At 39.6% G+C, this 24786-nt stretch overlaps 1 protein-coding gene across 1 annotated transcript in view; it reads right to left on the bottom strand.

Annotated features, from left to right (window-relative positions):
• LOC122801244 (rootletin-like) overlaps window positions 1-24786 on the bottom strand; it is a 2937720-nt gene that overhangs the window by 558050 nt on the left and 2354884 nt on the right. Inside the window, exon 25 of the mRNA XM_044070796.1 lies at window positions 2420-2540. Coding sequence (XP_043926731.1) covers window positions 2420-2540 — 121 coding nt within the window. The remainder of the gene's footprint in view (window positions 1-2419; window positions 2541-24786) is intronic.

Here is a 24786-nt window from a genome sequence, read left to right as displayed (position 1 = left end):
CTCAATGTAGTCAGATCACCATTCTCCCCAATGCAGTCAGATCATCATTCTCCCCTCAATGCACTCAGATCACCATTCTCCCCTCAATGCAGTCAGATCACCGTTCTCCCCTCAATGTAGTCAGATCTCCATTCTCTCCTCAGTGTAGTCAGATCACCATTCTCCCCTCAATGTAGTCAGATCACTATTCTCCCCAGTGCAGTCAGATCACTATTCTCCCCTCAGTGCAGTCAGATCACTATTCTCCCCTCAATGTAGTCAGATCTCCATTCTCTCCTCAGTGTAGTCAGATCACCATTCTCCCCTCAATGTAGTCAGATCACTATTCTCCCCAATGCAGTCAGATCACCATTCTCCCCTCAGTGCAGTCAGATCACTATTCTTCCCTCAGTGTAGTCAGATCTCCATTCTCTCCTCAATGTAGTCAGATCACCATTCTCCCCTCAGTGCAGTCATATCACCATTCTCCCCTCAGTGCAGTCAAATCACTATTCTCCCCTCAATGTAGTCAGATCACCATTCTCCCCTCAGTGCAGTCAGATCACTATTCTCCCCTCAATGTAGTCAGATCACCATTCTCCCCTTAGTGCAGTCAGATCACTATTCTCCCCTCAATGTAGTCAGATCTCCATTCTCTCCTCAATGTAGTCAGATCACCATTCTCCCCTCAGTGCAGTCAGATCACCATTCTCCCCTCAGTGCAGTCAGATCACTGTTCTCCCCTCAATGTAGTCAGATCACCATTCTCCCCAATGCAGTCAGATCACCATTCTCCCCTCAATGCAGTCATATCACCATTCTCCCCTCAATGTAGTCAGATCACCATTCTCCCCAATGCAGTCAGATCACCATTCTCCCCTCAGTGCAGTCATATCACCATTCTCCCCTCAATGTAGTCAGATCTCCATTCTCTCCTCAGTGCAGTCAGATCACTATTCTCCCCTCAATGTAGTCAGATCACTATTCTTCCCTCAGTGCAGTCAGATCACCATTCTCCCCTCAGTGCAGTCAGATCACTATTCTCCCGTCAGTGTAGTCAGATCACCATTCTCCCCTCAATGTAGTCAGATCACCATTCTCCCCTCAGTGCAGTCAGATCACTATTCTCCCCTTAGTGCAGTCAGATCACCATTCTCCCCTCAGTGCAGTCAGATCACTATTCTCCCCTCAATGTAGTCAGATCACCATTCTCCCCAATGCAGTCAGATCACCATTCTCCCCTCAGTGCAGTCATATCACCATTATCCTCAATGTAGTCATATCACCATTCTCCCCTCAGTGCAGTCATATCACCATTCTCCCCTCATTGCAGTCAGATCACCATTCTCCCCAATGCAGTTAGATCACTATTCTCCCCTCAGTGCAGTCAGATCACCATTCTCCCCTCAATGTAGTCAGATCACCATTCTCCCCTCAATGTAGTCAGATCACCATTTCAAATGCCCAGAAAGGGACATTTTGTATGGCAATATGAAATTTTTGCAGGACAAATCATACCCCCAACTACTGTGATAGAATAGATATTATTTATTTGCAAAATAAAAGCTCACGTTTGTAGGATTCTATCATTTTTTCTTGTTTAATATAATAATAAGGTGTTGAGGGTACAATATAATTGTTCTAGTCAACTATTAGAGAAATATTAGGGGTCATTCTTTTGCCCTAAAATGTCAGGGTATTTGCCATTTTTTATGTGCTTTTTTCACAGGACACAACTTCCCAAATTGGGACTGTCCTGCATAAGAAGGACAGGTACAGCCCTACTACACAATATTATGTTATTCTTAGACCTACCCTGAAAAGGTCTCCAGAGACTCTTAATGTTTCCAATGTAAATATTCTAAATAAGACAAGGCACTTTGGTGTCTTTACTCATGTTATTATCTGCCATTACTTGTTTTGTTGCTATCAGCTGTTCATTTTTTTCTACTTTACTAAGACAGAAATATAGTGTCACAATATGTCTGTAATATTGTTTTGATATGTTCTATTCTTGGATTCTGAGAGAATGTGAAAATGGTCCATCTGAAAAAATTCTCTACCCAAGTTAAGAAAGTTACATAAATAAATAAATATTAATCATAAATTTACAAATGTTTTAATAGTATTATAAGACACTTGGAGACTCAGTGGAAGGGCAAATAACAGAAACAGATCCCTTTCAGGAGGGAATGATTCATTCTTGAACCAATATTTTTTGCAGTGATTAAAAACAAAAAATTTTTACCATATTAAAGAAAAATCTTCCTTAATACTGTTCAGTGTACTACAGATGATCAGATGTCATCCTTTAAAGCACCACTATACCACTCCAGGAACTCAAAAGATATGTTATAAATCCCTTTCTTTGTGTTTCACTAATTCTGTTCTAATCGCATTCACATTTCCAACACCATAGGATAAAGGCTTATCAGTTCACCTTCTTCTGTGTCAGATAATGCTTTTTGCAGCTGCAGTATGCGGGTATTGGCCCTGTCCCTCTCAGCTTCTAGCTCGGTCAGCTTGCGTGCTAGACTAGCCACATGGATGTCTGCTTCATCCTAAAGGGAACAAATTAAAACAGAGAGGCTATCAGTGTCATTGCTTGGTCAATATCCTCAAATTCTAGCTATACTAGTTAGATGAAATGCATGGTTTACATCAGAATTAAAGAGAGAAACAAATAAGTCTCTGTCAGGAAATAACTTAACAAAGCCAAAGCTACTGCAAAATGGAGCACCATAGAAAGACTGTTCATGGCCACTTTAGTTACCTCCAATGCTAAACTAGCCTGCAAAATTAAAAACCTTTATTGAATTATCACTTAAAACATGGGCAAACATACACTTATGTAAAAGAAAACAAACCATGTCATTACCATGTTCATGGTTACAAACATTATACATCACGTACATTCTTTTATACAATTATTATCAATCCAACGTTATATAAATTGATCAATTCTTGTCTTCCAATAAACCTTCTGCCTCCTCCTCTAAAACATTATTCTGCATGTACTGTTCCCACAGTTTGCATTTTATATGCAATTTGCTCCTGGTAGCTAACAGGACTTTTGGCAGGAGATGTAGCCATTTCTGTTAGTTTGTATTACTTCAAATGTACTTATTTATAAATGGCTAAATATTTATCTCCAGCAGAACCAACTATATAGTACTGCTTAGAATGTATCCATAACTGGATTCTGCACTGATAATTGTTTAACCTTCCAAGCAACATAAAAAACAGACTTTAAACTATTTGCATGGTTCTTAATCAAGAAATTTATTTTCACAGTGTCTTGAAGAAGTTGTGTGTTCTGTTCACTTTTTCATTTACTTGTTAGATGGGATATTTTGCAAGAGATTTTAAGGAATGACACAGTGAAAACTCTAGCTTGACTCGGATGTTCTTGTAATTTTTTACTAATTGGTTTGGCTGTGTGCCCTGTTCACTCTTTTATTTAGAAGTTATTTTATATATATCTTAAAAGCAAATGAAAAATGGGTCACCCTGCACTGTCTGCTTTGGTCATATTATTTAACATACACTGCCATTTACTTTATAAAATGGCCAATTAAGCAAGCCTGGGAAACATACTCAGTTTGTTTTTGTTATGGAACAGATTAATCTGCTTGAACAACTTTCTATTACAATTAGTGGAACCATCAGACTCCATAGAATTTCCATGCTAATTCAGATTCTGCAATAATCACCACGTTGAGTTTTTGTGAAATCTCGTGATACTGTCTTTATCAGAAAATTGTCTACATAGTGTATACATCCTAGTAGCCATATTATTTTTAAAACGTTTGCATGGAAAAAGCCCACATGACAAGGATTCATAGTCCTTTTCTTTTTTCTCACTTAAAGAAGTCATTCACCTATTGAGTCTTCGGGATTCATAGCTATTTTACTGTGAAGTATGAGTCAGAACTGAGAGTATAATATCTGTAAAACTGATATCGTTGTTGATAGAAGGAAGGACTGTAGGGAACAATCCCTGCAGCAAATTCTTAGACATCATAAAAGATACAATTTAAGCAGTCTGTGCCTGAAGAAGAAGAAGAAAGGGATTATTATCATTTATTTACTTGTTAGATGGGATATTGTGCAAGAGGTTCTAAGGAATGACACAGTGAAAACTCTAGCTTGGCTCGGATTTTCTTGTAATTTTTTACTAATTGGTTTGGCTGTGTGCCCTGTTCACTCTTTTATTTAGAAGTTATTTTATATATATCTTAAAAGCAAATGAAAAATGGGTCACCCTGCACTGTCTGCTTTGGTCATATTATTTAACATACACTGCCATTTACTTTATAAAATGGCCAATTAGGCAAGCCTGGGAAAAACATACTCAGTTTGTTATTACCCCCCTCTCACCCCCTAAAGAGCCCATCTCTATACCGGAAGAATGCAAAGTTCCTGTAATCACAGCTGCACAGGTAAAAACCACACTCTCCAAAGCCAAGAACACATCATCCATGGGAACAGACAACATCCCAGGCTGCGTTCTACACGAACTACAGAACGAACTGGCACCCCACCTAAGTACCATGTTCAATCACAGTCTCACCTCAGGCTTTGTGCCTGCTGAATGGTGCACAGCAACGGTTATCCCACTCCACAAGGGGGGAGTCACCACGGACCCTGGGAACTACCGCCCCATTAGCCTGATGAGCCTGGTCTGCAAGGCCATGGTGGAACGTATCATCATGGAACTTATAAACAAAGACATTGGTAATTTTCAAACTCTGGATCCCACACAGTTCGGGTTTGTAAAAGGCAGATCATGTCTCATAAATCTGATAGACTTCTTTGAAGCAGTCACCAAAGCTGTTGACAAGGGTAAGGTGGTTCACACAGCCTATCTAGATCTTGCCAAGGCTTTCGACACCATCCCCCACTCTGGAATTATAGATAAACTCACTAAACTAGGTATAAATCCCTATGTCACAAGATGGGTTGCCAACTGGCTCACTGACAGAACCCACACTGTGAAAGTAGCAGACTCCAAATCCGACTTCAGACCAGTGACAAGTGGAGTACCACAGGGTTCAGTCCTGGGTCCTCTCCTGTTTGGTATCTACTTCTCTGAAGTACAGGTTAACACAGAATGTTTTTGGCTAACGAAGTTCGCAGATGACTGCAAACTAGGAGCCATAATCAAAACTCCTAACGATGTGGACATCTTACAAAAGGGCCTCACTGAGACAGATGCCTGGTGTCAAAGCCATGGCCTCAAGCCCAATGCTAAAAAGTGCATTGTCATCCCCTTTGGTAAAAACTCTGTACCCATGAACTACAACATAGGCAGTAGTATACTTAACACTGAAAGTGTGATAAGAGACCTTGGGAAACAGGTGGACAGTAGTTTCTCCTTTGATAATCACATCGCCACAGTAGTCAGGAAATCCTTCTATGTGCCACACCTCATCACAAAAGGTTTCTCATTCAGAAAAAAAGAGGTCATTGTTCCCCTCTACTCATCACTCATTAGACCCATTATAGAGTACAACGCCTCTTTTGGTATGTACCTCACAAGACATCTACAACAACTGGAAAGGCCACAGAAATACCTCACAAAGAGGATTACCAGCCTCAAACAGATGCCCTATGCAGACCATCTCAAAAAACTCCAGCTTTACTCCGTCGCATATCGCCTACTCAGAGGTGATCTCTGCCTAACATACAAAGCTAAGTCAAATCCAGAGCTGTTGGATATGCTCCACTTAAAGAAATCCCAATCCCTCCGAGCTACACGCTCTAGGGACCTAAACCTTGTCACCACAATAAACAGAACATGCCGGGGGGACAGATTCCTGTCCCAGAGACTTCCCATACTCTGGAACAGACTACCGATCTATATCAAACAAAGCTCCTCATTAGCACTCTTCAAGAAAAATCTTGATGATAGGATGGGAAATAGGAAATTCACCCCGGGGATCACCTCTGTGGCTCTGCTCGACAGTGGCACAGGAAAATAATTTTCTTGGGTGGCAAAAGCCAGGGTACCTTTTTGGCTGGGCTTGTATAGGCCCCAGGGCCAATAGCCTAGTACCTACCTATGAACCTATGAACCTATGAAATGTTTCAAAGATGACAAAGAACAAAAAAGACAGGCTTACTGGAAAACAATACTTAAGAAAATAATAAGTTCTTTTGATGCTGCAGGGCTATTAGTACTGCAAAAACATAAAGATCCAATTAAACAAGTTTTATTAATATTTGACCATAATGGTCCTGCAGTCTGAATTCATTGTAAACGTACTAATTTAAATATAGTATGATAATACTATAGGGATTAATATGTGCACAGTATTAAAAACTTTCACAAAAAATTGTTTTAATATATTCCAGTGCAGTGTCAAGGAAATAATAATGAAGACGAGATGTCAGTCAAGGCTTGTGGGACCATTGCACAAACTAAAGCTCGCAGACAAACAGCAGGTCCTCGTATAAATATCTATAGATAATTATGTGATGCATGCAAATAGAATGAAAACTGGGTTAGAAACACTAATGATAAATAAAAAGCACAGACAAATAGAAAAAATGCCAGAAGAAGAAGTCAAGTATTTAGTGATGCCACCTGATTATTATAGCTGTCCCCTGGGAAAAAGGATTGCCTTCTACACTTCTCTTCTGGTTTTTGCTATCTGTTGCAGGATGAATCTCCTAAAATTTTGAACTATTTGCATTAAATCCCAGTTGGTATATGCGGTTCCCTGTACAAAATGCACCAGGTCCTACTGGAAAATGTCTTACTTTTTCATAATGACTCTGGTGTTATTACAGAACAGGTTGCAGTGCTTTCCAGTCCTATTGTAATATCAGAAGTGTATGAATATGTTAAATTCTGCTTGTGGTGGCACTAAGCTCCTTTAAGCATTATACTTCCCATAATTCTTATTATCTACTCCATTTCTTTATATGTAAAATCATGTAACATAGTACATTTCCATTGCACCCATAATGCATTGCAGGGGAACTATGTAAAGGACAGATTTTGCAAGAGAATGCAGGCAACAGATTTTTACCATGTAACTTGAAAAGTGGAAAGACCCAAATGCACTTCATGTGCATTCAGAATCTAAAAGTATAATTTAAGTTCTCCCTGCACATCCCTGAGATATCCTGCTGCAATTAAATAGAAAGCAACATAATCAGATAGGACTAACATACTTACTCAAATGTTATGTGCCAATTTATGATAAAATGTTTTTTCTGCCTGCCAGAGGGTTTCATCATAGCACCTTAGGTGCAGAGATTCTACTACACCTAATTGCAATGTTGAAATTAAAGTCTGATGTAAGACTTTCACTTCACATAAACCTAGCATCATGGAAAGTTGTCAGTGGATTTGCGGTGGTGGTGAATAATATTTGTTTTCTGTCTTCATTACTTACCACTTTATTTTGTCACCAACAAAATCCAGGGACATGCTCCCCAATCAGCACTACTACTTCAGCTGTGTGTGTGTGTGTGTGTGTGTGTGTGTGTGTGTGTGTGTGTGTGTGTGTGTGTGTGTGTGTGTTTCTGTATAAGTATTCTAATATGTTATAGAAAACATTTGTTAACTGTCCATAACAGTAACTTTATAATCTTGCTATGGAATCATTATGACTACAAGAACTCCTTTACACTATCTCATATCCACAGCATAACAGTTTATTCCTGCAAATGTTGCTCCTTTGAGATGTAGCTGCAGAGCAATGTGTGTGTATGTACCTTTAAGAAGCTATCCAAGGGTTTGCACAAGTGTATAAATACTGAGCATGTGTGAGCCTGACTGCCATGTTGTAGTTAGCTGTTGAGATGTAAGCATGTACGTATATAAGGTCTGTTTGTTAACTACTTTGTTTATATTTTAGGATGCTGCTATCCATCCTGATGTGTTTCTATGTATTAAAGCATCTGAATGAAATACCCTGCCTGCTTGTCATCCATGTTAGAGGAGGTCGAGCGACATGGTGTCAGAACAAGCATGTCTAAAGGCTATGGTGTTAGAGGCGGCATGGCTAAAACAACTTAAGGCACTTGCTTGGAACTGGTGGAATGTAGACGAGTGAATCATCCCTACTATATGTATACTTCGCAAAACAGATCAGAAACGAATTTCAGATATTAAACTTACGCAGCAATATTTCTTATTTGCAAAATATGAAATGAGGCATACAGAATGTTCTAAATGGTATTCGCATAAACTGATATGTCCTATATTGATAAAAATACTCAAATTACTATTGAAAATGTTTAAAATAAAGTCCGAATTGCATAAAACAAATAAAATAAATAGAAATGGCCACATTTTTCAATGCGTGCTTAGTGAAGCCATATTTTCCATATTAATTAAAGTTGTCCAAGTTATAAGAAGTGGATAAGATGTCGGCATGTTTGTGCAGTATTACAGTAAAGTTATTTCATAGAATACAGCCATTACAGAGCATATTTCGCAATGTACAGTATTTTGAAGAGTTTATTATGCATTTGAATGTTATTACAAGCTCACAGAACAGTTTGTTCGTATATAATTACAAGGGCCATATTTTCAGTGTGTTTGTACATACTTTGTGGGCATGGCAGACGAATTTCAAAAACCTAGTGCACTTGTGTTTGACAGCAATATTGCTGAGAACTGGAGCAAGAATACATTTTCATACAGGCTGCATTTTCTGATAAAGATGACCATACAAAGGCATTTATTCTGCTTAATTTAGCTGGGTCAGAAGCCATAGAAAGGGAACGTTCATTTGTGTATGTAACTGCTATCTATACAGGAGAGGGGGAAACCATCATATTGTTGTACTGGCTGAGTCAAGGGCGGACCCTGAGTGCTTAAAATTTAAATTTAGAGAAATATATAACCCCCAGGCAAATGTTACAATGGAAAGGCACTTATTTTACACAAAGGATCAAAAGCCTGGTGAAACCTTTGCAGCATATATAACTGACCTGAGAAATAAGGCTAAAATGTGCAGATTTGGTGATTTAAGGGATGAGGTGATAAAAGACAGACCTGTGTGTGGTATTAGAAATGATGCTGTGAGAAAGACTTTGCTTTGTGACACTGATTTAATTTTGATTAAGGCCACTGACATTTGTCTGATATATGAGCTCAAGCTCACAGAAGAGCACAGAAATATGCTTAAAAATGAGAGCAGCTCTAGAAGGCACAATGATAAAGCTCATGTTGATAGTATGCAGCACATGGTAAAAGAAACAAGCCCAAGCACATGGCAGCAATTGTAGCCCCTGCAGCACTCAGTGGTAAACCCCAGAACTTTCTAGCAAATTCCAGAGTTCACACAGTCTCAGTGAAGCATAACAGTGAGTCAGCAAACTCAAAGCATGGGCCCCAATCCAGTGTCATTGCCACATGTTGTAATTGTGGTAGAACTCATGAATCTAAAAGGGAAAAATGTTTAGCTTTTGGTCAGCAATGCCACAAACGCAATAAATGGAATAATTTCAAAAGGTTTTGTAACTCTAAAGGCCCACATCCTTTCATTAAAAGGGAACATTTTAAGAAACAAGTTGATCAGTTAAAAAGCTGCAATCCTACTCTTTATGTGGATGGTGTGTCAGTGCTTCATGAAACAGTTAATGCATTACATTTAAGGGTAAAGTATGAAGCATTTTGTACTGTTTGGATAAATGGAAAACTCATAGAGCTCAAAGTTGACACAGGTTCCAAGTGCAATGTTATGTCAGCAAAAACATTTGCTAGAGTGTGTCATGGTGAAAGGCTTGATTTGGCAAGGTGTGCAAAACTTGTTACTTATGGAGGTGAAGAAATTCAGACTGAAGGCTCAGTAATGCTTTCACGTTAGTCTGCTGGGAGATGCTATGACTTGTTATTTTATGTGGCCAAGATGCATGTCCAGTCATTATTAGGGGTCAGAGACAGTTTGAAAATGGGACTGCTTTCATTTAATAAGGAAATCCATCAAGTCAGCTTAAAAGACCACTGCTTTAATTTTGCCCAGTACATTTTTTCTACCTATGCTAATCTCTTCTAAGGCAAATTAGGCAAACTTGCGTATTTCATGAAGTTAGACCCAGAGATCAGTCCACCAATCAGGCCAGCACATAAAGTTCCAATAGCCATGCAGGACAAAGTCAAAGCCGAGCTAGATAAAATGGTGCAACAAGGTGTGATGTGTCCAGTTGCAACTCCTGAGTGGGTATCTTCCATGGTGGTAGCTCGTAAGAAAAGCTCAGATGACATCAGAATATGTATTGATCCACAAGACTTGAACAAAGCACCAAAAAATCCTCATCATCCAATGTGCGCAGTTGAAGAAGTTGCAGTCTTGATGCCAAATGCCACTCTTTTTTCTGTATTAGATGCAAAGAGGTAATTTTGGCAAATTCAGCTTGACAAAAAAATCCTCATTGCTCACTACTTTCAGTACTTCGTTTGGCAGGTACAGATTTTTGAGAATGCCATTTGGGATAAATTCTGCAAGTGAAGTCTTTCAGCTTGCAATGGGGTAAATTTTTTCTGGGTATTCTTGTACTATTATAGTAGCCGATATACTAGAAGGATGTAATGGTGAAGCTGAACATGACAGTAACCTCGGAAAAGTTCTAGAAAGGGCACATCAAGTGAATCTTAAGCTCAAGCCACAGAAATACAAATTCAGGCTACAAGAAGTTCCTTATGTTGGTCATTTATTCATGAGTACAGGCCTACAACCAGACCCATCTATGCAAACAGCCATTGCCAACATGCCAGCTCCAGACAATGTTCAAGCCCTGCAATGTTTTCTTGGCATGGTCAATTACCTAGGGAAATTCATTCCAGACATGAGCCAACTTTCAGCACCACTTAGAGAGCTGACATGTAAAGATGTATCATGGTCTTGGTTAGAGCCACACCAAAGAGCATGTGATGTCCTGAAACAGAGAATTGCAAGTCCACCAACTCTCAGATATTATGATGTTCACAAACCAGTTACATTTTCCTGTGATGCTTCAAAATTTGGTCTTGGTGTAGTCATTCTACAAGAGTATCAACCTGTTGCCTATGCATCAAGAACTCTTACCCAAACTGAAATGCAGTACACCCAGATCCAGAAAGAGCTTTTGGCAATTGTGTTTGCATGTTCAATGTTCCATGACTATGTTTATGGTAGACCTATCCAGATCAAAACAGACCACCAACCTTTAGTCACTATCTTGAGAAAAACTATGCATTCAGCTCTAGCCAGACTCCAACGCATGATGCTGAGATTGCAAAAGTATCATTTTAATCTTGTCTACAAGAAAGGCAAACTTCTTTATCTTGCTAATACAGTATCCTGATCACCCAGAAATACCACATAACAGCATGAGAATGACAGCCTTGGTTTTGAAGTAATGGAAATGAGTAATTTTTCTTCCACACGTGGTCATGATGAGCTGAGAGATCACGCAGCCACAGATCCAGTTTTATAGAGGCTTAACCACTTTATTCAACAAGGATGGCCATCAAAGCAACCTAGTTTACTTCACAAAGTGCAACCTTATTTTCCATACAGAGATGAGATTTTGTCTGACAAAGGTATCATTATGAAAGGTCTGAAAGTAATTGTTTCAAAGTCCTTGCAACCAGAGTACATGACTATCTTGCATCGTGGTCACCCAGGAACCGATTTTACCAAAAGAAGGGTGAGAGAGCAAGTATTTTGGCCTTCTATATCACTAAACATTGAGAGAGCACTTTCATCTTGTTCCATGTGTAATAGTACAAAGCCTCATCAACAAAAGGAACCACTCCAGCTAAACCAGATTCCTAAACTACCGTGTACGAGTCCGCACAAAATTATTTCTGACAATGGCACACAGTTTACAAGCCAACAGTTCTAAAGATCTGCTGAAGAATGGGACTTTACTCATGTCATAAGTAGCCCTGAGTACCTGCAGTCAAATTATTTGGCAGAACGTGCAGTTCAAAGTGCAAAAGAGTTACCAGAGAAATCAAAATGAGATCATAGTGATGTTTTCCTGAATCTCTTGAATCTCAGAAATGTTCCTCGTGAAAAACATCTTGGTTCACCTGCTCAGAAATGTCTATTGAGACAAACCAAAACCACATTACCAATCAGTAGTCAATTGTTTGTTCGATGTATCAAGAACAACAGGTCAGTGAAAACCAATTTGTTGAAGACGCGTTTAAGCCAAAAGTCCTACTACGATAAAACCAGCAAATCACTCAATCCATTACAAGAAGGAGAAGTGGTAAGGATGCAGACGTCCAGAGGTTATGATCAGATTGCTGTCATGAAGAGTATTTGCCCAAAGCTGAGATCATACATTGTGGAATCACAAAGAGCAGACTTTATGCAGAATCAGAAACATTTAATACTGGTGCCTGAGCCTATATCACAGCACATAGCCTGTGAGAAAGACTCTTTATCTCACAGTGAGTTGTCCAGTGTTTCAATTCCAGAGGAAGTTCCAAAGAATATTCCCTTTCTTGTGATGAATTCAGAAGTTCCTGATATGAGTTGTTCACCGATGACTGTCCCTGTTGCTAAATTTAGTCCAGATTGCTATGTTACAAAATATGGTCACGTCTCTAAACCCTGTAACAGATACAAGGCAACTTGGACATGAACATTGTGTTTTGTTTCTAATGTCTATAATAATGCATGTCTAACTCTAATGTTGTTTTTACAAAGGGCAATCTTTTCAGAGGGAGGATGTAGATCAATGTGTGTGTATGTACCTTTAAGAAGCTATCCAAAGGCTTGCACAAGTGTATAAATACGACCATGTGTAAACCTGACTCCATTTTGTAGTTAGCTGTTGAGATGTAAGCATGTATCTATATAAGGTCTGTCTGTTAAGTAGTTCATTTACATTTTATGATGCTGCTATCCATCCTGATGTGTTTGTATTAAAGCATCTAAATGAAATACCCCGCCTGCTTGTCATCCATGTTAGAGAAGGGCGAGCAACAGTATCCTTCTTTTCTTTGGTTACAGAGATGAGTGCTACACATAACACTTTGTGGTGGCTTACAACTGGTGAAGAAAGTTACAGAATGTGAAAAGCATGGTTAATGACTACAGTAATGGCTACCCATAGGACTACATTGAATGTATGTACAAAGAGCAACTTTACTTAAGACACCCTGGGTTTAAAGACAACATCAGTAAAACCTTTAGTCTTCTTGTTAAAACTATATCAATGCATGAAAGAAAAGTTATTGTTAAAAAGAAACTCGGCTATGGCTCCCGGTCCTAGGCAAATTACTGGAAAAAATGGAAACAGGTGTGCATGTGTGCATGAAAGTGCTCTGTCTCTCTCTTTCTCACACACACACACACACACACACACACACACACACACAAATGCTTATTTTACTTCAAAAAGATATTAAATGTATGCATGACAACATAAGAAGAAAAAGGGTTGAGTAACAAGCTAAATATTGCACTTAAACAGAATATAATGAAATGCATCAAACGCTATCCTCCAAAAAATGAAGCCAATCTGGTGGTCCCCTGCCATAAACAAACTGTACAACAGAAAGAAGAAACTGTTGCAAAAGAGAGAAATGTCCCATGAGTGGAGGAGCTCCCTGGTCAGCCTCAGTAAGAAGCTGCGATCCCTAATAAAATCCTCCAAAGCTAGTTACGAAAACAAAATTGCCACTGATTCTAAAGACAACCACAAAGCATTCTATAGCTATGTCAATAATCTCAATGGCAACACTCAGATCTGCTCTGAGTTACAGCACAATGGCACTAAATATACAGAACCAACTGATATTGCCAACATCCTGGCAGATAGGTTCAGTGCTAACTTTACCCCCTCTCACCCCCTAAAGAGCCCATCTCTATACCGGAAGAATGCAAAGTTCCTGTAATCATGGCTGCACAGGTAAAAACCACACTCTCCAAAGCCAAGAACACAGCATCCATGGGACCAGACAACATCCCAGGCTGCATTCTACATGAACTACAGAATGAACTGGCACCCCACCTAAGTACCATGTTCAATCATAGCCTCACCTCAGGCTTTGTGCCTGCTGAATGGTGCACAGTGACAGTTATCTCACTCCACAAAGGAGGAGCCACCAGGGACCCCGGGAACTACTGCCCCATTAGCCTGATGAGCCTGGTCTGCAACGCCATGGAATGTATCATCATGGAACTTATAAACAAAGACATTGGTAATCTCCAAACTCTGGACCCTACCCAGTTCGGGTTTGTAAAAGGCAGATCATGTCTCATAAACCTGATAGACTTCTTTGAAGCGGTCACCAAAGCTGTAGACAAGGGTAAGGTGGTTCACACAGCCTATCTAGATCTTGCCAAGGCTTTCGCCACCATCCCTCACTCTGGAATTATAGATAAACTCACTAAACTAGTTATAAATCCCTATGTTACAGGATGGGTTGCCAACTGGCTCACTGACAGAACACACACTGTGAAAGTAGCAGACTCCAAATCCAACTTCAGACCAGTGACAACTGGAGTACCACAGGGTTCATTCCTGGGTCCTCTCCTGTTTGGTATCTACTTCTCTGAAGTACAGGCTAACACAGAAGGTCTTTGGCTAACGAAGTTCGCAGATGACTGCAAACTAGGAGCCATAATCGAAACTCCTAATGATGTGGACATCCTACAAAAGGGCCTCACTGAGACAGATGCCTGGTGTCAAAGCCATGGCCTCAAGCTCAATGCCAAAAAGTGCATTGTCATCCCGTTTGGTAAAAACTCTGTACCCATGAACTACAACATAGGCAGTAGTATACTTAACACCGAAAGTGTGATAAGAGACCTTGGGACACAGGTGGACAGTAGTTTCTCCTTTGATAATCACATCGCCACAGTAGTCAGGAAATCCTTCTATGTGGCACACCTCATCACAAAAGGTTTCTCATTCAGAAAAAAAAAAGGTCATTGTTCCCCTCTACTCATCACTCATTAGACCCATTATAGAGTACAATGCCCCTTTTGGTATGTACCTCACAAGACATCTACAACAACTGGAAAGGCCTCAGAAATACCTCACAAAGAGGATTACCGGCCTCAAACAGATGCCCTACGCAGACTGCCTCAAAAAACTCCAGCTTTACTCCATCGCATATCACCTACTCAGAGATCTCTGCCTAACATACAAAGCTATGTCAAACCCAGAGCTGTTAGACATGCTCCACTTAAAGAAATCCCAATCCCTCTGAGCTACACGCTCTAGGGACATAAACCTTGTCACCACAATAAACAGAACATGCCGGAGGGATAGATTCCTGTCCCAGAGACTTCCCATACTCTGGAATAAACTACCTATCTGTATCAAACAAAGCTCCTCATTAGCACTCTTCAAGAAAAATCTTGATGATTGGATGGGAAATAGGAAATTCACCCCGGGGATCACCTCTTTGGCTCTGCTCAACAGTGGCACAGGAAAATAATTTTCTTGGGTGGCAAAAGCCAGTGTACCTTTTTGGCTAGGCTTGTATAGGCCCCAGGGCTGATAGCCTAGTACCTGCCTATGAACCTATGAACCTAAATGATGATATAATGCATTCTTGCTGTATTGATAGCTGTATAGTTTGTTTTGTTTCTGCAGTTTGAGTACTTTTATTTTGTTATATTGTTTCATTTCATTATTTTTAACATCCTGTTCTGTCACTATCTTTGCTGGGAGGGGGGTGACACAAGCTTTACTAGCTTTAGTGGGCATTGTCCTGGTGTCTCTGCCCCAGCAGGGGTTTTCCCCTTCCTTGATTTGTCTGACCTGTTACAGGAGTAAGGATATTTGCTCACTCTAAGGGCTACCTGCTATATTGGTAGGTGTGTTGTACACTTCTACAAAGTTTTGAATACTTTTATTTTATTTCTTCATTTTGTTCTTAATTATCTGTCACTAGCTTCTTCAGAAGGAATATTGTGCTAACTTGTTTGGCATTGCATTGGTGCTCCTGCCCAGACAGGATATTTTTCCCTCTTTGATTCATTTCAATTTCTACTATTATATTCTGCTACAAGGACAAAGGGCTGGAGTGGTTTCATGCAAGTTCACACAAAGCTGCATGTAGTATATTTGCAGGTTTGCACGGGTTCTTGTATAAATCAGGAGACCTGGCTAAGACTGCACCTTTTGATTGTGTCTTGGGAAGCATGAACTCATCATATTTTATATTTACCATTGAGCTTTTATGAGAATTCAAGTTCTTCTTTTATATCTTTAGACTCTTAAATGGTTGTAGGCCTCAGTGAATTCTTATACTCCTTTAAAGCTTTGAAGCACCCCCAACATAGGCAGCTCTGATCACACTGCCATTCTACTTCTGCCTACCTATAAGATGGCTTTAATCAGGGAAAAAAATGGCAACTAAACCAATCAGAGTCTGGCAGGAGGGTTCCATGGATTGCTTTCAAGACTATTTCAATACCACCTGCTGGGAGGTCTTCAAAGAAGCGGCTACTCACAACCTCCAGTTAGACATACATGCCTATACCGAATCAGTTCTTGCCTGCATAAATAAATGCATAGAGAGTGTAACAACCACGGAAACCATCAATATAAGAGCTAATCAGAAGCCCTGGCTCAGCAGGAATGTCTTTGAGCTACTGAGGGTAAAAAACACAGCCTTCAAGGCAAATGACAAAGAAAGGTTAAAGGCGGCCAGGTCATATCTGAAAAAGGGCATCAAAGAGCCAAAGAGGGAGTATGGGAGGAAAATTCAGATCCACTTCCAAGACATAAGGGACATCAGAAGCCTATGCCAGGGGATACACACACACACACACATATATATATATATATATATATATATATATATATATATATATATATATATAGGACATTTCACCGAAAGTTAAATTAGTGTGCATTTTTCACCGAAAGCTCAATTCACCGAAAACACAATTCACCGAAACACATTTCACCGGAGATGGTATATGGCCTTGTCCCCACAGTAGTGTGACCCTGGAGTTGGTATATACAGTAGGGGGGTGTGGGAGGCACTGCCCCCCACATATTTTAAATGTGTTACACTATATACATGCATACTTGCAATTGTAATCTATTACTCTTATTTAAACATGATATATACTTGAAATACCCCCTGATGTGGGGGGCGGTGCCCCCCACACCTCCCTACTATATACCAACTCCAGGATTGCACTACAGTGGGGACAAGGCCATATACCATTTTTGGTGAAATGTGTTTTGGTGAATTGTGTTTTCGGTGAATTGTGCTTTTGGTGATTTGTGTTCAGTGATGTGAGTTTCGGTGAAATGTGCATTCGGTGAAATGTCCTAGATCCATAAATATATATATATATATATATATATATATATATATATATATATATATATATGGGTGCCCTGCATTTAGTGTAAATACAGGTTTGTCGACATTTCTATAATCGACTGTATTTGGTCAGTATGTGCAAATGCTTGATAAGTATGTGAGATCAACAATCCCCAGTTAGGGAAATACTCCCTTTCCCCAGGCACTGTACAATCTAGGAGTTAGTATATATAATTAGTGGGGGAGGGGGATATTCATTGCTGCAGTCACTTCTTGGTAGACTACCAGAGCCTGATGACCAGTGAGTGGCTGCCACTTGACTGGACTATAAAGATAGCAGATCTTGGAAACGGTTGTGGCAAACAATACCTTGACTCTGGCTGCAAAACCAAAGCTATAATGTTTGGAGAAGATGTAGACAAAGGGCCAGGTGGCTGCTTCTAATTTTTTTCTCAAAACAAATTTACCCAAAGCAGCACCAGTGAAAGGCAATAGTTCCAGTAGTTCAGCAGTTTACACTTTGTCTTTCACAAGATAGTAACTTGCTAAAAGTTTTTTTTTTATTATTCTTCATTGTACCTCTCCCAGATTCGTATATCGATCGCTAACAAAAAGTTTTAAAAAAAAGAAGCATGATACATTTTTATATATGAAACTTCATTCCTAAAGGTATGAACAGCAAATAGAATATGAGACTTTTATTATAATTATAGTGGCGGCTATCTATTTAGGAACTTGTTTGGGCTAATTCATGGGGATTGACCTTTTTCTGTCTGTTTCGCTATTTAAGTTGTATATTGACTGAGATGTTTAATCAATAAGGCATTTAGCTGAGACATTAGTTCTTTTATTATTTTGTAATAAAATAAAGTGTTTCAAAATATGCTGGAACTCCTTTAAAAGCTGACTGGGTATCAGCCCCACTAAAGAATGCTGTCTGGCTGGCTGCTCTTAAGCTAGAGTAATATGCCTGGCCCAGCTTAGTATGGCTTTTTCCATGAAGGGATTGACAAAAACAATGCAATGGGTAAACTAGTTTGTTAAGAGGTTTTCTCTTATCTTTTTTCACAAGGGTGTCAAATAGCTGATTTGATTTTCTCATTTCCGTCCTTTTGTCTAGAGAGACTTTCAGCTGTCTGTGCATGGCATGCAAGGTTCTTTCCCTCTTGTTCTGGGAGTTCAGAAAGAACACAGGGATATAAAATGCAAGATTCAAGGAAAGTGCTGTCACTACTTTAGGCACAGAAGTAGGGCTGGTACCCATAGTGACGCTGTCTTCATGGAAGATCAACAACAGTTCTTTACTAATTAAGGTCTGTAGTTTAGAAATTCTTCTACCAGACATCACTGCCACCGAAAACAGTGTCTTCCAAGAGAGGTACTTTAGATTAACTGTAGCAGCAGTGCACAAATTTCCTTTCTGAATGGCCTGGGATGGAGTATCCCATTTACAAATTGTCTAACTAGTAACAGAATGTAAAAGATGGGCTGAAAAGACAGGCAAGCTGACACAGATTAAATCTGTTACTTCAAAGGGCCACAAGATAATCCCAATTTATAAAGGTTTAACAAGCAGCTGAGTACCAGGAACAGTCTAACTGAATGTGGATCCTGGTTTCCAGCAAGGCACTACACAGTGAATATCTTTCTCTTTATTGGGTATGCTTTTCTTGGGTTTAATTTCCTATCATCCTTTATTATATGCAGCACAATCTCTGAAAAATGTGTATGAATGGGATAAGTGCTAAATGATCTATGTTATCAGCCTTAGAGTTCTCAGGCTGGGGTATAGTAATGACACTTTCTTCTCTGTCAAGAAGTCCACTTACTGTGGTAATAGTATTGGTTCTACCCCCTGATAAACTTAGCAGGAATGAGAACCAGTGATGCCTGTGCCAAAAGGGAGCCATTAGAAGCATTATTCAGCTCTCTTCCTCCTCAGTAATACCCTGGGAATCAGGGGTATTGCATGTAAGGTACAGAGAAACATACTTGCCCATGGAATGGAGAAGGCATACATTTTCCAGGCTCCTGGAGTTGTTTTATTGCAGCAAATCTCCCTGAGTCATACATGCGCTGTGAAAACAAAAAGGTCCTACTTCTGGTGCACTCCACCTGGGACTCAGTTGTAAGAATGCATCTCTGCCCGGCATCCATTTGTGAGGGTCTGATTTTGACCTTCTGAGTCTGTCTGCTAAAATGCTTTCCTGTGATGAGATGTAAGAAGTCTTGAGAGTCAGTCCTGACTTCTTGACTACTTCCCAAGCTTGCACTGCCAGTCTGCAAAGTATGCAAGATGGGTGCCCCAATGGCTGATGTACCATTTCACTGTGGTGCTTTCTCTGAGCATATGCAAGTTGTTCCTCATCCAAATCTGTTTGAGTGCTTTTAATACTACAGACATCATCTCTTTTACATTTAAATGCTTCTACCTTATACTGTCATCTGACACATCTTGAATCCTAAGATCCATCACCACAGAGCCCTCCACGAGATTTCTGAGGAGTCTATGGTGAGCATCTGGGGTCAATGGGCAAGCTTGAAAGGAGTCTCTGCATTGTGATCACCTCAATTTTCTACCACAAGTTCTAGTTTTTATACAGGGCAAAAGGAGGATGGTGACCTCTAGAGAATGGCAGTGTTGACAGTATTTGTTTTAAGAGGCACCATTGCAGTTTCCTCATATGGAGCCTTGCTAGTGACATCAACAGAATGTAAGATGACATATAGCCTAAGATCCTGAAGAATTCCCTTGCTGTGATAGAATCCCTCAAAAACATGGTTTGGAGTAACTAGGACAAAACGAATACCTGGTCTTCAACAAGGAAGGCTTTCTGCTGTTCAGTGTAAAGCAGAACCCTTCAAAACACAATTTTACTTGTTTCAAATTGCTATACTCCTTTGCTATGAGCATGCATAGGTAGTCATGCTTTAGATTCAATCTGACCATGAGGACTTGAGTGAGTAAAAGAGACAAAAGATTTTATAGGGTAAACATTTTTAAATCTGAGACCATTACATATTAGTTTAGGAAACATCTAGAATGGGTTTCCAGGCACCTTCCATTCTGGACACCAGAAACAATCTTAAGTAAAATCATGTGCCCTCTTTCCCTACTGGACTGTTTTCTATGCCTTCCTGTCTTAACAACTCCTCTAGCAAGGGAAACAGTTTGCTCCCTAGGAATAAGATTGCTGCCTACAAATTTTGGTCTGCTTAGGAAGTACAGTTTCTAACCCTGTCCCAGAATATTTAGGACTCACTGGCCATGGGTTATCTCCTTCTAGTCCTCTATAAATAGACCAAGGTGGCCTCTTGGTTTTAATTTGAGAGATGCAGGGGTGTTGTGGCATAGGGGTACAAAGGGCTGAGGTGGAATTGCCTGGGGGAAGGGGTAGTGTGCCTGAGTTACATCACTTCCCTATGGACGTCCTGGCTTTGCAGACCCCCCAAACCTGCTCTTATGCTTTCCTTGTAATTTTTATTTCCTGTGTCTTGACTTCTTCCCTTTTTGAGATGTGCCCATTTCCTGACTGTGGAAATGGACCATGATTTTGAAGGGTAATTCCTGATGACTCAGACTAGGAATGGAAAAAAATGTTGTACTGACTGCATAGTCTCTCTCTTTTCCTCCAGCTTTCTCAGCAGGTGATTTAAAGAGGAAGTGCTTGTCTACTGGTGAATTAATTAGCTCTGACTTCACATGATCTGGAAGGCACTGTTTTCTCAACCAGGCATGTCCCCAGTCACCGAAACTCTGCATGATACAACCAGCTCATAATCACCACACATTTTAGAATGCTTGGTCACCTAGGAAGAGAGGCTGCATAAGGCAAGCATCTCTTACTTCAGATCCTTGTTACTGATCCTCTCTGCCTTTCCTTTCAGCCAGCCAAGGAGTGATTCATAGGACTTAAACATGTGTAGCAAGCAGGTTAGGGCTATGAAGGCCAAGGTAGCAAATGTGTAATCTTTTTTCCCAAATTGATCAAAAATCCTATCTGCCTGTCATAGGAAATGGATTCCCAAATGATGCTCTAGATGGTCCCTTGCTGGAATCCATGGAAAATCATTGCTGGATTAGATAAAGGATTCCTGTAACAGAAATTACAGTTGTGTAAGTTAACTTACTCTAACAGTATATGTTCAGATAGATCACTGTTGCAGTAACCATAACAACATGGGGTGCATCCCACTGAGGATATCAGATGTCCAGCCAGTCTACAATGCTTTGGCCTCCTTCCTCACTCACTATACATCAATCCTTAGCACAGAATTATGTGCTCGTATAAGAGAGATGTACAGGCTCACCAAAAATCATAGCTTTCTTTCCCAAAAGAGAGGCTGAAGTCTGAAGGTCTATTGAAAATTTTGTCATGTCATTTCTAAAGAGCATAGGTAAATAAGGGAAACCCAACCACAGCCAGGAAAAGAACAGAAAGAAAAGGGATGGGGAAGGGTGCAAATACTGTAACAGTGACATATTTAAACATTTACTGTTGCAGTAAGTTAACTTACACAGATGTATTTTGTTCTTTGCTAAAGCTCAGGAAGGATGGGTAGATGGAGAAGTCGATATCTGTGTAGAATAACTTTAGAAAAACTTGCTCTAGCTCTGTAAACTGAGTCTGGCTTGTAGTGTGCACTGAGGACCAAGTTGCCTCTCAAATAGCTTTAGAGTCTACGCCTTTCTAAAAATACCCAGAACTGTCCACAGCTCTGGTAGAATCAGCTTTGACATTCTGAGGAGGACTTTTGCAATGGTTTGAGTAGCAAAACTGAATAGCCTAAGACAGCCATCTGAAAATATATTGCTTAGATACTGCCTGTCTTTATTTCTTGACATGAAATGTAACAAAGTTCATGGGTTTATAGGCAAATACTAGGCTATTTGTCTATAGACTATAATGGGCCTAGTCAACAACCAGAGTTTGGAGTCAAACCATGTACCTCATATCTGTGGTATACTTCTCAATCTCTTAGAACAAGAAATCTGAACAAAACTTAAAATAATGGAGGTACAACGGCCCAAAAATAGGGACAGATTTTAAGTATTGCTCTTGTAAACAGAAAGTTGCTAGAGTAACAGGATTTGTGTTAGCATACATTTTCTGAAGAATATGAAGTCTGAAACTCAAATGTATGTCATTATTTAGTGACCAATCCTCAGTGATTTCCCAGAAAACTGCAGAATTTATGAGGAAGAGACTAAACATATAAGGCCACAATCTGTACAGCTGAGAAGTATGATCTGTGAATAACAGAGCTTAATCATTATACCAACCCTCCCGCCTTAAAAACTAACCTTTCCCTCACAGCAGTCTAAGGCAGTCTGAGTAAACTTTTCTGGAAAAGCCTGAAAGGTGAGAATCAAATCCTGTACCTCGTCTCTCTGAGGTAAGCACCAAACCATTATACCAACCACAACCCCAACAACTTAATTATTTTATGTAAATACTATGTGTAGTCAGTTTCTCTAAAGGATGAGAATCAAACTCCATAAATCATGTCTGTGAGGTAAGCACTTTAACCATTATGCCAACTGCCAATGCTAAATTTAATTAGCTTTTCTAAAACCTTAATCATGTCCAAGTAAAACTTTAACTGGCTGTGAAAATTTAATGTATAAAGAATTATTTCACCCCTATTTTTGGAGTTCAGGAAGACCACAGAAAGATAAATGGTTTCCTTTAAAATAAATTCAGAAACAATCTTTGGCATAAATGTAGGGCTGGTTCTAAGACTCACCCTTTCTTTGTGAAGGATCAAAAAGGGATGAGTAGGCATCGGGGCCTGCAATTCTGATACATGTCTTAGAGAAGTCAGATCAATAAGCAAAACAGTCTTCCATGTAGGAAATGTTAAAGAAAAACTTACTCCAGGTTCAAAAGCTGAGAGAGTTAATTTCTCCAACATTAAGTTATAATCACAATGCTGCACCACCTAATTTCTAGATGGTCTAATATGTAAGAGCCCTTTAAAAACTGTTTACCTTGAAATAAGGAAGTTAAAGGGAATCTAAAGGCAGACATACAGAAATACCAAAGACATACTTTGCTAGTAGTGTACAAAAGGCCTAAGTTCAGCAGTTCATACAGGTAATAAAGAATCAGAGAATCCTCCACTTTGTATGGATGTTGTTCTCTGTTATGGCACCAAACAGAACATCTTTTCCATTTGGCTATTATTTCCAGGCAGCAGAATTTTCTTGCCTCTATAAATGCCTACTACGCTTTCTCATAAAAAAGTGCCTAAGTGGAATCGGAAACCTATCATTCATACATTGAGATGGAGATTTTATATGGTGGGGTGGATTGGGGATCCCTTTTCTTGTGTGAGCAAATCCACTCTGTGAAGATATTTTTGCTAATTGCCAGTGGACAGATGCATGAGAAGAAAGAACCAATGTTGTCTGAAATAAAAGATAATCACCAAAAGCATCTCTGGCAAGTCCTCTTAATCTTTGTATGGACTTTGGATATCAGAGGAAAGGGTGGAAGGCATGGAGGAACATTTCCATCCAAGGGAAAGTGAATTAATTTGTTTACCAGGCCTTTTTGTAAGGAGTCCTCTAACAGAACTGGTTTAGCTGTCTGTTGAGATGGGAGGTAAACAGATCTACTTGTGAATTCCTGATGGGTGGGCAACCTCCTGGAAGGCCTCTGGGTGTCTTATCCACTCATGGGGGTCTATTCTGGATCAGCTCAAAGGGTCTGCTATTGTGTTTTGCTCTGATGGTATATAGCTATATAGCCTGAAGAGTGAGACTGTTCTATATTGCCAACTCCCAGGCAATCATGGCTAGTCTGCAAAGGAGAGAAGATCTAATCATCTCTTGTTTGTTTATACACTGTATCACTGTAGTGTTCCCTGTTATCACTGCTGGGGGCTCAGGAGGTCACAGCCAGTGTAGATCTCTGAGAGCTTTTACTAGGACCAATATTTTCTTGTTATTTACCTGTCTGTACCAGAAATGATGCTCCCACATACCCTGGACTTGATAGGATAATGCATTAACACCACCCCCAATCATTTCAGGGAACAGATGGATTTCGTTCTTTAGTGGAAGATGGATCCCAGCTTGATATGGAAGTGATGCCCTTAATAGTTTGCAACCATTCTAAATTAACATATATGCTATGTGAATTTTGTGGTGTGGTCTGTAGTCCATACCTCTCTAGGCTAAACATTTTCTGCAATTTGAAGTGCCTTGTACAAACACATGTGGAATACATTTTGTAAAGGTTTGGGGTCTAGTTCCCTATGATCTTATTATTCATAAAAATTTCCTGGAATTTCTCACATCATTATACTATTTTTAACAGGTCATTTCTACTTAAATATATATCTTTTATGTCTCTATAAATGGCCTTGACCAATAGTAAAATGATCGACTGTCTTCTAGGATTGCAACTCCTTTATCTTTCTGACCAGTATCTATTTACACCACAAATAGTTTACACACACACACACACACACACACATCATATTTTAATATTGAAGCATCTGTAATTAGTTGCTTATGTACTTCAAACTCTTTCTTTTTATAG

Source organism: Protopterus annectens, chromosome 4.part1 (assembly GCF_019279795.1).
Source record: "Protopterus annectens isolate FY-2018-M chromosome 4.part1, PAN1.0, whole genome shotgun sequence".
Taxonomy (NCBI): Eukaryota; Metazoa; Chordata; order Ceratodontiformes; family Protopteridae; genus Protopterus; species Protopterus annectens.
Note: the sequence above shows the minus strand (reverse complement) of the source record. Positions and strands in the feature narration are given on the sequence as shown.